This window comes from Pseudorca crassidens, chromosome 13, assembly GCF_039906515.1.
Source record: "Pseudorca crassidens isolate mPseCra1 chromosome 13, mPseCra1.hap1, whole genome shotgun sequence".
Taxonomy (NCBI): domain Eukaryota; kingdom Metazoa; phylum Chordata; class Mammalia; order Artiodactyla; family Delphinidae; genus Pseudorca; species Pseudorca crassidens.
In genome coordinates, this window is record NC_090308.1 from 71,117,174 (window position 1) to 71,133,462 (window position 16,289).

Genomic DNA, 16,289 nt, shown 5'->3' on the forward strand with positions numbered 1-16,289 from the left:
AAGTAAGTGGGGTGTGACACAGCGAGAGGGGACAAGATTGGTTTCACACAGGCAGACCCATCAAGTAAGGAAATATATTAAACACGATGGGAGGTAGGTTTCTCGCTCTAGGAGAAAGTTGTTACAAATGTGAACAGGGGAGAATAGTAGAAGGAACCCTGTGTTGTTGGTGGAATTGGAGGTATTGGTGTGAATTTATAGTTTTCAATGTACAGATAGATGAATGGATAGTTATAGAAATAAACAGGTATGCATAAAATGTGTATATATGCGTGTACATACCCGTATGTGTGTACACATGTAGAGTACGTGTGCACACGCATATATTCTCTAGCTCTGCCCATTGAGTCGGCTTGGCAGCCACAACACGCCAGTAACAAGGAGCCCAGCCAGCACTCAGATCTCAATGCTGCTCTCTGCCCAAAGCAACCAGAACGCCTTAGAGAAATTGCTGATCCCAGGGCTGGGTCAGGGTAAGCAAAAGATGAGCTTGGAACCTCTTATACCAGAAAGCAAGGAGGTGCTTAAAGAATGATGGGGATGTGTTGAAAGGACATAGAAGCCAGACTGAAGGGGCTCCCTCTGGCCAAATCTGGGACATTGTAAGCACTCAATAAATAATGTTTGCAGCAGATTAGAACCTACTGAGTAAAATAACAAACACAAGCCCACATTGATATGCATAAATTTAGAGTTGAATGGAGGAGTAGGGTATTTACAGAGTTTTGAAGAATCGTCCCATAAAATACTTGTTAATTACAAAGGGAAAAAAGAGCATCTTTGCAGTGAGGAAGCCTGGAAGGCACCACATTAATCAAGTGATCAAAGTGAACATCATCAATAATGGGAGGAAGGAAGAACAGCGCCGCCTGATAGGATGCAAGGAGAAGAAGCCAGCATCACTTCCGTGACCTTCCTGCAAAAGATGTTATAGTCTGAATCGAATCGTGAGGAATCACCACCTAAATCCAGATTGCAGGACAGTCTACAAAAACACTGACTTATAACTTCAAAAGTATTAAGGTCATGGAAGTCAAGGAAAGACTGAGGAAATGTTTTAGGTTGAACAGGACCAAGAAACATGACAACTAATTACAGCACAGGATTTTGAACTAGGCTCTTTTGTTATGAAGGATGAATGGTGAAATGTGAAAGGTGTCTGAAGATTATATGATAGTAATGTATCAGTAGTAATTTTCTGATTATAATTATAATTATGTAGGAGAATATTTTTGTTTGTAATGCACTCAGTTATTTGGTAATGATGAGGCATCATGCTGGCTACTTAGCTCACAAATAGTTCAGGAAAAAACAAATTTTTTTTTAAAGGGGGGGTTCTTTTTTTAAAATAAATTTATTTATTTTTGGCTGCGTTGGGTCTTCGTTGCTATGTGCGGGCTTTCTCTAGTTTTGGTGAGCGGGGGCTACTCTGTTGTGGTGCGCGGACTTCTCTTGTTGCGGAGCATGGGCTCTAGGCGCGTGGGCTTCAGTAGTTGTGGCGCATGGGCTTAGTTGCTCTGCGGCATGTGGGATCTTCCCGGATCAGGGCTCAAACCTGTGTCCCTTGCATTGGCAGGCGGATTCTTAACCACTGCACCACCAGGGAAGTCCCGAAAAAACAATTCTTTGTAGTATACTTGGGAGAATTCTTTTAAGCATTTACTGAAGGATAGAATAATATTGACCCATGCCTTTAAAAAAAATTTTTATTGACGTATAGTTGATTTACAATGTGTTCATATCTCCTTTACAGTAAAGTGATTCAGTTATATGTAGATACATTCTTTTTCATATTCTTTTCCATTATGATTTGTCACAGGATATTAAATGTAGTTTCCTGTGCTCTACAGTAGGACCTTGTTGTGTATCTATTCTATATATAATAGTTTGCATCTGCTAATCCCAAACTCCCGATCGTTCCCTCCCCACTGGCAACCACAAGTCTGTTCTTTGTGCCTGTGAGTCTGTTTCTGTTTCATAGATATGTTCATTTATGTTGTATTTTAGATTCCACATATAAGTGATATCATATGGTATTTGTCTTTCTCTTTCGGACTTACTTTGCTTAGTATGATAATCTCTAGGTCCATCCATGTTGCTGCAAATGGCATTATTTCATTCTTTTTTATGACTGAGTAATATCCCACTGTATAGATGTACCACATCTTCTTTATCCATTCATCTGTCAATGGCCATTTAGGTTGTTTCCATGTCTTGGCTATTATGTATAGTGCTGGTGTGAACATAGGGGTGCATGTATCTTTTCGAATTATAGTTTTTTCTGAATATATGCCCAGGAGTGGGATTGCTGGATCATATGGCAGCTCTAATTTTAGTTTTTTGAAGACCCTCCATAGTGTTTTCCATAGTGGCTGCACCAATTTACATTCCCACCAACAGTGTAGGAGGGTTCGCTTTTCTCCACATCCTCTCCAGCATTTGTTATTTGTAGACTTTATAATGATGGCCATTCTGACTGAGGTGAGGTGATGCCTCATTGTAGTTTTGATTTGCATTTCTCTAATGATTAGTGATGATGTGCATCTTTTCATGTGCTTTTTTGGGCATCTGTATGTCTTCTTGATACATGCCTTCTTAACATTTCCTCCGTTGACTTCCCCTGACTTTAGAAACACTGGTCGTCCTACCTGTTAGATTGTTTTTTTCTCTTAGTCACCTATTCTTGTAGTATAGGTACTAATTTGTAATGTTTTCTCCTTGACCTTCTCTTCTTTCTCCTTTAGTAATTTCTTCCATTCCTTTCAACTCTAGGCATATGACTCTTAACTCTGCATCTTCATCCTAGGTTTCTCCTGATCTAGGTTTCTCCTGACTTCTGTTTTACCTGAACTTAGCTTTCTTTAGTACGTCTTTTCTCATCAGCCCAGACCTGCTGGTATAACTCAACTTTAGGTTAACCCCTGGAGCTCACTAATGCATACTCAAATTTTGTGAAAAATATGGGGTTTAATTTTCTTCAGCTTCTGCAAGAGAGGATTATTATTGAAAACTGTAGAATGATTGCCTTCTCCACTGGGTTAGGAGAGAGTCATGAACCCATTTCCATAAGAAAATATAAATCTAGTTACAATAGAAAGTTGCATGTTAGAAAATGAACTCTATTTTGATATGAAATAAATTTCATTAGAGATGTTATGTGAGACAACATGAAGTAAGAATATTATCTAACAAATCTGTTTTGAGAGTGGAATATATACAGTGGCAGAGGTTATGAGAAAAGTTTGAACTGTGTATATGAGAAAATGATCCACATTTTAGAATTATCTCAGTTCTAACATGAAATAGACACAAAAGTATGAGTATTTTAATTGGCATGTTTAATACACTTTGAATAAAGATTAAATATTTTAAACAAATTGATCAACAAGAAATTGGACCAAGAAAAGGTTTTTATTGTAATTCCATTCATTTAAAAATATCATTCATAAATAACTTTCTTGTCTAAACTTTTCATTTTATAAATATGTATATATTTAAATATGTTCAGATTAATGTTTCATATCCAATTTTATGCCAGGAAGCATGAGTCATTTCTGTGCTGAAATACTTTTGGATATCTCATTAGATTTCTGATCAAAGAGACATTCCAGGAAGTTTTAGAAATTATTCTATCAAAATGCTTGACTTTGGTGGAACATTACAGATTCTTCATTTTATTGAGCTCTCTCCAAGAGTAAGCACTTTTGTACAAATGGATCTGCTGAATGCAAGAGATTACAGGTGTCCAAATGGCTCTCCCACTGAAGTTGTACTCATATATTTGTTTAATTAACTTTGGCATTTAATTGATGCAAATTTTAGGAAATTCATTGTCCCTCTTGTTTAAAAAGAATGATACTATTTCCTGAGACCAGTGTTACTTGGAAAACCTTGGCTAACTAACAAGTTCCCAAGGAACATTATTTAATGGTATATTGCCAAGAACATCTTAGATAATTCAACAAAATTGCCTTCTTTAAAAAGTCCAACCATATTTCATTTAAATTTGACAGTTATTTATTGAGATCTTTAATGTTGATTGCATAGTTGGGTGTGACAGGGATCCAAAAGAAATATATAACTTATAAAGAGCTTATAGTCATTTTGGAGAAACCAAATAACTTCATATGAAACAGCAAAAATAAACAGGAAAGGATACAATTTAGTGCCAACTTGGTAAATTAATGTTTTTATTGAATCAGACAGTCGTCAGTAATCCGCCTGTGGTACTTACTATCATAATATAATTTTTGGTTACTTAATAAGTCATAATAAGTCTGGGTTTACTTCATGTTTTCTGTACGTAAAACCTTTTTTTGAATCCGGAAGGCTTATTTTTTCAGCACTGAAGCCAGCACGTGTTGCACACATCCTATGCGCCAGCACACGTACAGGCACTGGGCGTACAAATGTGAACAAAATAATCACGGTCCTTAAGGAACTTGCTGCTCTGTGTGTGTGTGTGTCCTGGGGGACGGTGAGGAGACCGCCAGCCAACACGCGAGGAAATAGTCAAGGGGAGTTCAGATGCTTTATACGCAAAACGACACTGGTGAAAATAGCAGGGTGGAGGTGCTTGGACTGCTGTTATCAGAGAAGGCCTGTCTGAGGAGCTCAGGTCTGAGTTGAGGCCTGAATGATGCGAGGGGTTAGGCACGTAGTTAGATTTACAGTTTGGAGCTCAAGGGAGTGGTCTCGGTTGAAGATAGAAGTTTGAAAATCTTCATTGTGGGCATGACACTGAAAGCCACGTCAGTCACAGTTGGGACATCGAGTAGGGTGAGTTGAGAGCTGACCTCTGACTTTATCAGCTGTCAGTCGGCAGTGACTTTGGGAAGAGTTGTTTTTGTGGAGAAGTGAGGAGGAAAGGCCTAATTAACAGGGTCAAGAGAGAATGGGAGGTAAGGATACAAAGGCAGTAAGAATACACACAAGTCTTTGAAGCGTTTTGCCCTGAAGGAGAGAGAGTAGAAGGGTGGTGGCCGTAAACAGTGCTGGACATTTGTCGTGTGTGGTGCTCTGCATTTGAGTCGTATTTAACGATGCTAAGGCAAAACTTTTAAGTGAGGTTAAGACATCTACAAATTTCTTATTTTAATTTTTAAAGTTCCTTGTTAAGCTTTCATAGGAAATGCAGGGCTGTCAGAGAGCAGTGTTAAAGACTGCGAGTTAAAGTTGAGAGTCTGAAGAACAGAGTTGCAAACAACTGAGACCACAAATCGAAGAATCAAGTGAATCCGAACTCTGCCAGCGGGGGAGTTTGCAGCAAAGTAAGGGTTTATTGCAGGGCGCCAAACAAGGAGGTGGGAGACAAGCCTGGTCTTTGAGTTGTGGGTGTTTTTAAAGGGGAAGAACATAGAGGCTGGGCTTTTAATCATTGTCCTGTGACATTTCTTAATCGTAGTTTTTGGAGTCAGGATGCTTCTGGTTTAGGGTTCTCTGGCCAGGTGGTCTGTGGCTTGGAGGTCTGTTAGCTCATCTTGCCCTGGAGAAACAGTTTGTATTGTTTGTATGTTAATAATGATATCTATAATAACAGTTTTAGTACATCAACTATGTTATCAACATGACTTTTAGCATCTGACTCTGGTTGTTTGGTGTTCAGTTAGCACAGGATTGAGGTTAGAGGGGACAAGAAAAGAATAAAGTTTTGGCTAGAGAGATTAATCATAAACTTGGTAAGGGAACTTGGTTTTGGGGGGTCTCGGTTTCAGGGTTTCCCAAGTAACTTCCACATGAAAGGACTGCTCAGCGTGTCTGTCACTTCAGTCCTCCCCATAAGGGTCTTGTCTTCACACTGTGAATACGTAATAATGGAATATACACTGAAAATCCCTATGTACGTAGGCCTCACGCTGTTTTTCAAAGTGCTTTTACGTGTATTATCTTATTTAATGAAGACCGTGAATAAATCTGTGTGTGGAAATGATAATGCTATTTAAATTCTCTGTGTATAAAAATAGTGAATATTTCTTTAATTAAAAAGTATTTAAGAATATGTACTATAAGAGTGAAGCTACCTTTATTGTAGATGTTGATATATCATTTAAAATAATTTCTCCCTTACTTATAAGATTCTTGCCCCATATGTGTTTAAGGCAATAATTTTCACTAGTTTGATAAAAATGGAGATATATTACATGGATTTGAAAATTAAAAAAAAAATTCGTGATAGTGTGACAAGTCTGAAGTAAATTGAAATTACTCCTTTTTTTTTTCCTGTCAGAGGTCTCTTTATTAGTATCCATGATCGAGGGCATATTGCTTCTGTTCTTAATGCATGGCCAGAAGATGTCATCAAGGTAAGTTAGTTATCACGTTTTCCCACTGTGGCACATTTGTTCTTTTCCCTATCCCATAACAGGCTGACACTTTTCACCATGCTATGTAGCCTTCACCAGCTTTTCTATTTATATCCCTTTGACTTTTGCATAGTGGATTAATTTTATTCTGATACCATTTGGATTCTAAGTGTCACCATTATTTCCATCAGATTTCTTAGTGTTTCTTTATTCATTGTAAGTTATGAAAAGTGTTGACAAAATGTTGAAGTAGTGTCTGAATTTCTTTGAGCAAACTCCTTTTTCTTTTGTGTTTAATCATCCACTAAGAGGAATCAAGGTAGGCAAAAATCTTAATCCATTTCCTTTATCGTGGTGACCTGAAGTGTCTAACTTGACTCCCCTCTGGGAGTGAGCTAATGAAAATAGAATAATGATAGTATCTACCGTTTGGTAGCTTTCTGAGTGAGCCACTTTACCTGGATTAACTCATGTAGTATCATGATAATTCCATGAGGAGAGGAAGGCACAGGTGGGTTACATAGTAGTGCATGGTGGTGGTGGGAATTGAATGCAGGTGTCTCAAGTTGCCTTCTCCAAAACAGCCTAGCATATTGACCCTTTTCAATGAGACATGGAAAATTTGACAAAGATCAACTTTATGGAGTATGCAGAAATAATTTTCACCCACTTTTGGGTGAAATGTATATATGTATTTTTAAGTTAGTTAACAGTACATATGTACATGTACACATTTACTTTTAAGGCAGGTCTTTAAGAGCTGCACAATATAGGTGAACAGAAAACTAAATGAAAAGCCCTCAAACTTTTAAAATATATGTTCTGCATTATAGTGTGGTAGAAAAACACTGCACTAGGAGTTAACACACTCGGGTCCTGGTTCTTTGATATTAATGAGGTAAATCACTGTAGGCAAATTATTTCAGTTCACTTATCTTCGGTTTCCTAATCTGTAAGAGGGATAGACTGAATGTAGTCCAAATTCCCCTTTGCTTCTAAAATGCTATGACTCTGTACATTAGTCCTTATGATAATAATAGTACTAATATCTATAATTTTTTTGAGAATTCGTAATATACCAGGTAATACGGTAAGTTCTTTGTTTATCATGATTTCATTGTATTGAATCATAGATTTATTCAATTAATTAATGTTTTTGATTGTTTACTATGTGCCAAATGCTGTGCTAGATGTTGGTGTGCAGTAGTGAGCACAACAGAGTTGGCTCCTAATTTTATGCAGCTACTCTGAAAAGTATATTTATCATTTGCATTTTTATAAATAAGAAACAGAAGCTTTAATTCATCAGTTTATCTAAGGTCAGATAACTGACATTTTTTCTAGGCTCCATGGATATGACAAGTGTAGCAGTTTGTAGAAAATCTAATAAATTGTGTTTCACAAAATTGGGTTTTGCTTAAATTCATGTAATGGCCATGAATCACAGAATACAGATGAAAGATGCATTAATTTCAATAAAGATAACAAAGTACTTAGCATTAAAATCTCCACATGATTAAAATGTATGCTTTGTAGATATTCAAGATGATTAGAAATAAACTAAACAATAAAATAAACTAAACTAAAATTGTCTAGTGGTACTCTACTATCAGGTAAGAGTAGTAATAGACTGTGCTTGGCATATTTCAAAGATGGTAGAACAGTATCCTATGTTATAGGAGTTAAAGAGGATGGATCAACATTGTTGTGAAATTAGGAGGATGCATAAACTAAAGATCAGAGCACTGGGGACTCCTGAGCAATGATTTAACCATGGACTCTCCTAATGGTACTCAAAGTGGATGTGACTAGTTTCAAAGCTGTTCTGAGGTTCACTTTAGTTCCCAGTTTGAGCTCTTATTTACCTGTACTCTGCCCACTTACTCCTCCTGATTTAAGACTGAATTATTTGAGTTGTTTGAATCTTTATGGGCATACCTTGTCTTCTTTTCTCAACAACCAAACAATCATATGTATGTATTTTAAAAATACATTTGAAATGCATATATCAAATTATTTATTCTCCCCAGTCTTCCACACTTAATGATCATATAAAATCTTTTCCATGTATATTCAATTTATGCTTTTTGACAGCTTAGTATTGCATTGCATAAATATTAACTTCAGAAACAGAGAGTAGGAACGATGCCCCGGAATTTGCAAACATCTGTTAATAGATATTTTTTCTTTTTCTTTGAGGCTATTGTGGTGACTGACGGAGAGCGTATTCTTGGCCTGGGAGACCTTGGCTGTAATGGGATGGGCATCCCCGTGGGTAAACTGGCTCTGTATACAGCTTGTGGAGGGATGAATCCTCAACAATGTCTGCCTGTCATGCTGGACGTGGGAACAGAAAATGAGGTAAACAATTTAAGTCTATAACACAGCTCTACACCTTAAAAAATAGTACCATATTTCTGCATTTTGAGATTATTTCAGGAACTTAATGAAATTCATCTTTTTTGTTTGGTTCTTTCTCTCTCCTCAAACTCATCCCCCAAGTCTTGTAAAGAAATTATTCTTTTGCTTTTCCTTTCCGCTTCCCCTTTTCTGTAATGTGATTAAGTTTTTAGCAGCTTCTTTAGTGTTTTAGTATCCTTTGATGAGCACTTAACACCATTGTTCTATAGAGTATATGTTTTACTTTAGGATATCCTTGTTACTTTTTAAAAAATTATTTTTATACTAGGCAGGAACTAATCCCAAAGAATTTATTAAGTTTAGTCAGTCTGAAATCTTGTTCTAAAAATCTGTATTGAGTTTGTGGTAGATGATTTGGAGTTTAGCATTTCTTTTTCCTGCATCGATATTTTAGAATCTTAAAGTTATATATCAAGTAGTACATATTTTTGCTCATCTGTAATTGCTAATATTTGGATTAGTTGTGAGTGATAGATACTATAAATTAAAGGTAGAGGTTTATGAAATAGAAATGAAAAATAATGGTCAGTTAAGATAGACTTTTCAAAAGCTGCATGTAAATATCAAACCTAGATCTTTATCATGTTGAGGTATATTCTCTCTGTACCCACTTTTTGATAGTTTTTATCATAAATGGCTGTTGAATTCTGTTAAAAGTCTTTTTGGCATCTGTTGAGATGATCATATGATTCTTTTTTTTAAAATCAATTTTATTTATTTATTTATTTATGCCTGCGTTGGGTCTTCATTGCTGTGCACGGGCTTTCTCTAGTTGCAGCGAAGGGGGGGCTACTCTTCATTGCAGTGTGAGGGCTTCTTCTTGTGGTGGCTTCTCTTGTTGTGGAGCACGGGCTCTAGGCCTGTAGGCTTCAGTAGCTGTGGCTCGCGGGCTCTAGAGTGCAGGCTCAGTAGTTGTGGCATGTGGGCTTAGTTGCTCTACGGCATGGGATCTTCCCGGACCAGGGCTTGAACCCATGTCCCCTGCATTGGCAGGCGGATTCTTAACCACTGTGCCACCAGGGAAGTCCCGATCATATGATTTTTTTATTGTTCAATTTGTTAATGTGGTATCTCACATTAATGTGTTACATCACATTGATTTGAAGATATTGAACCATACTTGCATTCCTGGGATAAATCCCACTTGATCATGGTGTTTGATCCTTTTAATGTATTGTTGAATTTGTTTTGCTAATATTTAGTTAAGGATTTTTGCTTCTATGTTCATCAGTGATATTGGCCTGTAATTTTCTTTTTGTGTGTGTGACATCCTTGTCTGATTTTTTTTTTTTTTTTTCCTTGTCTGATTTTTATATCAGGGTGATAGTGGCCTTGTAGAATGAGCTTGGAAGCATTCCTTTCTTTTCAAGTTTTTGGAATAGTTTGAGATGGTTAGGTGTTATCTCTTCTTTAAATGTTTTATAGAATTTTCCTGTGAAGCCTTATGATCCTGGACTTTTGTTTGTTGGGAGTTTTATTTTTATTATTATTGATTTAATTTCATTACTTGTAATAAGTCTTTTCGTATTTTATATTTCTTCCTGATTCAGTTTTTGGGAGACGTAAATTTCTAGGAATTTATCCATTTCTAATAGGTTGTCCATATTATTGGCATGTGATTGTTCATGTAATCTCTTATGATCCTTTGTATTTCCATGGTGTCTGTTGTAACTTCTCATCTTTCATTTCTGATTTTACCTATTTGGGCCCTTTCTCTTTTTTTCTTGATGAGTCTGGGTAAAGGTTTATTAATTTTGTTTATCTTTACAAAGGACCTTATTTTCATTGGTCTTCTATTGTTTTTTAGTCTCAATTTCATTTATTTCTGCTCTGATCTTTATGATTTCTTTCCTTTTACTAACTTTGGGTTTTGTTCTTTCTTCTTTCTATAGTTCCTTGAGGTGTAAGGTTAGATGATTTATTTGAGATTTTTCTTGTTTCCTGAGGTAGGCGTGTATAGCTATAAACTTTCCTCTTAGAAATGCTTTTGCTGGATACCATAGGGTTTCTTTATCGAGGTATAGTTGATTTACAATATTATATAAGTTTCAGGTGTCTAGCATAGTAATTCACAGTTTTTAAAGGTTATATCACATTTACAGTTATTATAAAATATTGGCTATAGTCCCTGTGTTGTACAATATGTCCTTGTAGCTTATTTATTTTATACATAGTAGTTTTGAACTCTTAAGCTCCTACCCCTCTCTTGTCCCTCACCCCTTCTCTCTTCTCACTGATAACCACTAGTTTGTTCTCTATATCTATGATTCTGTTTCTTTTATATTCACTAGTTTGTTTTATTTTTGAGATTCCACATATAAATGCTATACAGTATTTGTCTTTCTCTGTCAAACTTATTTCACTTAGCATAATACCCTCCAAGTCCGTCCATGTTGTTATAAAAGGCAAAAGTTCATTCTTCTTATGGCTGAGTAGTATTCCATTGTATATATATATGCCACATCTTTATCCATTCATCTGTTGACGGATACTTAGGTTGCTTCCATATCTTGGCAATCGTAAATAATGCTGCTATGAACATTGGGGTGCATGTATTTTTTTGAATTAGTGTTTTTGTTTTCTTCGGATATATACCCAGCAGTGGAATTGCTGGGTCATTTGGTAGTTTTGTTTTTAGTCTTTTGAGAAACCTCCATAGTGTTTTCCACAGTGGCTGCACCAATTTACACTCCCACCAAAAGTGTACGAGGGTTCCCTCTTCTCCACATCCTCACCAACATTTGTTGTTTGTGGTCTTTTTGATGACAGCCATTCTGACAGGTGTGAAGTGATGTCCCATTGTGGCTTTAATGTGCATTTCTCTGATGATTAGTCATGCTAAGCATTGTTTCATGTGTCTGTTGTCCATCTCCCTGTCTTCTTTGGAAAAATGTCTACTCATTTCTTCTGCCCATTTTTTAATTGTGTTGTTTATTTATTTATTTTTGCTGTGTTGGGTCTTCGTTTCTGTGTGAGGGCTTTCTCTAGTTGTGGCAAGCAGGGGCCACGCTTCATCGCGGTGCGCGGGCCTCTCACTATCGCAGCCTCTCTTGTTGCAGAGCGTGGGCTCCAGACACGCAGGCACAGTAGTTGTGGCTCACGGGCCTAGTTGCTCTGCGGCATGTGGGATCTCCCAGACCAGGGCTCGAACCTATGTCCCCTGCATTAGCAGGCAGATTCTCAACCACTGCGCCATCAGGGAAGCCCCCTGGGTTGTTTTTTTAATATGAGCTGTGTATATATTTTGGATATTAATCTTTTATTGGTTATATCATTTGCAAATATTTTCTTCCATTCATTAGGTTGTCTTTTTGTTTTGTTGATGGTTTTATTTCCTGAGCAAAAGCTTTTAAGCTTAATTAGGTCCCATTTGTTTATTTTTGCTTTTGTTTCCTTTAGGAGACAAATTCAAAAAAATCTTGCTATAATTTATGTCAAAGAGTGTTCCACCTACATTTTCTTTTAGGAGTTATATGGTTTCTCGTGTTACATTTAGGTCTTGAATCCATTGTTTTTTTTCTTTTTTTTTTTTTTGCGGTACGCGGGCCTCTCACTGTTGCGGCCTCTCCCGTTGCGGAGCACAGGCTCCGGACGCGCAGGCTCAGCGGCCATGGCTTACGGGCCCAGCTGCTCCGCGGCATGTGGGATCTTCCCAGACCAGGGCACGAACCCGTGTCCCCTGCATCGGCAGGCGGACTCTCAACCACTGTGCCACCAGGGAAGCCCTTGAATCCACTTTGATTTTAGTTTTGTGTAAGATATTAGAGAATGTTCTAATTTCATTCTTGTACACGTAGCTGTTCAGTTTTCCCAGCACCACTTAGTCAACAGACTGTCTTTTCTCCATTTCATATTCTTGCCTCCTTTGTCATAGATTAATTGACCACAAGTATGTGCGTTTATTTCTGAGCTCTCGATTCTGTTCCATTGATTTATGCATCTGTTTTTGTGCCAGTATCATACTGTTTTGATTATTGTAGCTTTTAATATAATCTGAGGTCAGGGAGCCTGATTCCTCCAGCTCTGTTCTTTCTGAAGATTGTGCTGGCTATCTGAGGTCTTTTGTGTTTCCGTACAAAGTTTTAAAATTATTTATTCTAGTGCTGCGGAAAATGCCCTTGGGATTGCATTGAATGAATACACTGCTTTGGGTAGTATGGTCATTTTAACTATTAATTCTTCCAATCCATGAACACGTTATATCTTTCCATATGTTTGTGTTATCTTCAATTTCTTTCATCAGTGTCTGATAGCTTTCTGAGTACAGGTCTTTTACCTCCTTAGGTAGGTTTATTCCTAGATATTTTATTCTTTTTGATGTGATGGTAAATGGAATTGTTTCCTTAATTTCTCTTTATGATCTTTTGTTGTTAGTGTATAGGAATGCAAGAGATTTCTCTGTATTAGTTTTGTATCCTGCAACTTTACCAAATTCATTGATGAGCTCTAGTAATTTTCTGGTAGCATCTTTAGGATTTTCTATGTATAGTATCATGTCATCTGCAAACAGTGAAAGTTTTATGTCTTCTTTTCCAATTTGGATTCCTTTTATTTATTTTTCTTCTGTGATTGCCGTGGCTAAGACTTCCAAAACTATATTGAATAAAAGTGGCGACAGTGGACATCCTTGTCTTGTTCCTGATCTTAAGAGGGAATGCTTTCAGCTTTTCACCACTGAGAATGATGTTAGCTGTGGGTTTGTCATTTATGGCCTTTATTATGTTGAGGTAAGTTCCCTGTATGCCCATTTTTGGAGAGATTTTTAGCATAAATAGGTGTTGAATTTTGTCAAAAGCTTTTTCTGCATCTATTGAGATGATTGTGTGGTCTTTATTCTTCAGTTTGGTAATGTGATGTATCACACTGACTGATTTGCGAATATTGAAGAATCCTTGCATCCCTGGGATAAATCCCACTTGATCATGGTGTACGATCCTTTTACTGTATTGTTGGGTTCGGTTTAATAGCATTTTTTTGAGGATTTTTGCTTCTGTGTTCATCAGTGACATTGGCCTGGAATTTTTTTTTTGTGATGTCTTCATCTGATTTTGGTATCAGGCTGATGCTGGCCTTGTAGATGGAGTTTGGAAGTGTGCCTTCCTCTGTAGTTTTTTGGAATAGTTTGAGAAGGAATGGTGTTCAGTCTTTTCTAAATGTTTGGTAGAATTCATCGTAGAAGCCATTTGATCTTGGTGGGAGTTTTAAAATTACTGATTCAATTTCATTACTGGTAATAGGTCTGTTTACATTTTCTACTTCTTCCTGGTTTAGTCTTGGGAGATTGTACATTTCTAGGAATTTGTTCATTTCTTCTAGGTTGTCCATTTTATTTGTTTGTCATAGTCTCTTATGATCCTCTGTATTTCTGCAGTGTTGGTTGTAATTTCTCCTTTTTCATTTCCGATTTTATTGATTTGGGCCTTCTCCCTTTTTTTTTCTTGAGGAGTCTGGCTAAAGGTTTATCAATTTTGTTTATCTTTTCAAAGAACCAGTTCTTAGTTTCATTGATCTTTTCTTTCTTTATTTCTTTTTTAAGTTTCTATTTTATTTATTTCTGCTCTGACCTTTATGATTTCTTTCCTTCCACTAACTTTGAGTTTTGTTTGTCCTTTTGTAGCTCCTTTGGGTGTAAGGTTGGGTTGTTTGAGATTTTTCTTGTTTCTTGAGGGAAGCTTATATCAATATAAACTTCCATCTGAGAACTGCTTTTCTTCATCCCATAGATTTTGGATCATTTGTGTTTTCATTTTCATTTGTCTCCAGGTATTTTCTGGTTTCCTCTTTGATTTCTTCAGTGATCCATTGGTTGTTTAGTAGCATATTGTTTAGCCTCCACGCGTTTGTGGTTTTTGCTCTTTTTTTCCTTGTAGTTGATTCCTGGTCTTAGAGCATTGTGGTTAGAAAATATGCTTGATATGATTTCAGCTTTTTAAAATTTACTGAGCCTCGTTTTGTGGTCTAACGTGATCTGTCCTGAGAATGTTCCATGTGCACTTGAAAAGAATGTGTATTATGCTGTTTTTGGATGGAATGTTTTATAAATCTATTAAGTCCATCTGGTCTAATGTGTCATTTAAGGCCAGTGTTTCCTTCTTGTTTTTCTGTGTAGATGATATGTTCATTAATGTAAGTGGGGTGTTAAAGTGCCTACCATTATTGTATTACTGTCACTTTCTCTATGTTGTTAATACTTGTTTTATGTATTTAAGTGCCCCTATGTTGGGTCATATATATTTTTAATTGTTATATATTCATCTTTGATTGATCCCTTTATCATTATGTAATGTGCTTTATGTCTTGTTATAGTCTTTAAGTCTATTTTGTCTTATATAATTGTTGCTATCCAAGCTTTTTCATAGAATTCTTTTTTTCATCCCATCACTTACAGTCTGTCTGTTTTTCTATCTGTAGTGAATCTGTTTTAGGCAGCATATATATGGTTCTTTTTTTTTTTTTAATCTATTCAGCCACTTTATGTCTTTGATTGGAGCATTTAATTAATTTACTTCAACAGTAATTTTTGATAGGTATATACTTATTGGCATTTTAAAATGCCAATGCTTAGGGCTTCCCTGGTGGCGCAGTGGTTGAGAGTCCGCCTGCCGATGCAGGGGACGCGGGTTCGTGCCCCAGTCCGGGAGGATCCCACATGCCACAGAGCAGCTGGGCCCATGAGCCATGGCCGCTGGGCCTGCACGTCCGGAGCCCGTGCTCTGCAATGGGAGAGGCCACAGCAGTTAGAGGCCCGTGTGCTGCAAAAAAAAAAAAAAAAAGCCAATGCTTTTTGGTTGTTTTTATAGTTTTTCTCTGTTCCTCTTTTTTTCTCTTGTGATTTGATGAGTATCTTTAATGTTAAGTTTGAATTCCTTTCTCCTTATTTTTCGTGTATCTATTATAGTTTTTTTGTTTGTGGTTATGTGAGGTTCATATATAGCAACCTTACATATAGGTGTCTGTTTTAAGTTGATGATCTCGTAAGTTTGAATGCATTCTAACAGCCCTACATTTTTACTCATCCCTTCCCCCACCATTTATGTCTAATGTCATATTTTACATCTTTTTATTTTGTGTATTCTTTAACTACTTATGTTAGATATAGATGATTTTACTACTTTATCTTTTAACCTTTCTACTAGCTGTATAAGTAGTTGGTCCATTACCTTTACTGTATGTTTGCCTTTACCAGTGAGATTTTGCTTTTTGTAATTTCCATATTTCTAGTTGTAGCTTTTTCTTTTTCACTTAGAGAAGTCCCTTTAACATTTTTTGTATGGCCGGTTTAGTGGTGCTGAACTCTTTTATCTTGTGCTTGTCTGTAAAGCTTTTCATCACTCCTTCAAATCTGGATGGTAACCTTGCTGGGTGGAGTATTCTTGGTTGTAGGGTTTTTCCTTTCAACACTTTGAACGTATTGTGCCACTCCCTCTGACCTATAAAGTTTCTACTGAAAAGTCAGCTGATAGTCTTATGGGAGTTCCCTTGTACGTAACAAGTTGCTTTTCTCTAGCTGCTTTTAGGATTCTCTCTTTATCTTTAATTTTTGCCATTTTAATTATAATGTGTCTT

The 16,289-nt window shown here is 36.7% G+C and overlaps 1 protein-coding gene across 2 annotated transcripts in view; it reads left to right on the forward strand.

The window, feature by feature from the left end:
* The window catches only part of ME1 (malic enzyme 1), a 195,040-nt gene that overhangs the window by 69,982 nt on the left and 108,769 nt on the right, over window positions 1-16,289 (forward strand). For both annotated transcript variants that reach the window (XM_067702679.1, XM_067702680.1), the window contains exons 4-5: window positions 6,227-6,302; window positions 8,502-8,663. In XM_067702679.1, coding sequence (XP_067558780.1) covers window positions 6,227-6,302; window positions 8,502-8,663 — 238 coding nt within the window. The remainder of the gene's footprint in view (window positions 1-6,226; window positions 6,303-8,501; window positions 8,664-16,289) is intronic.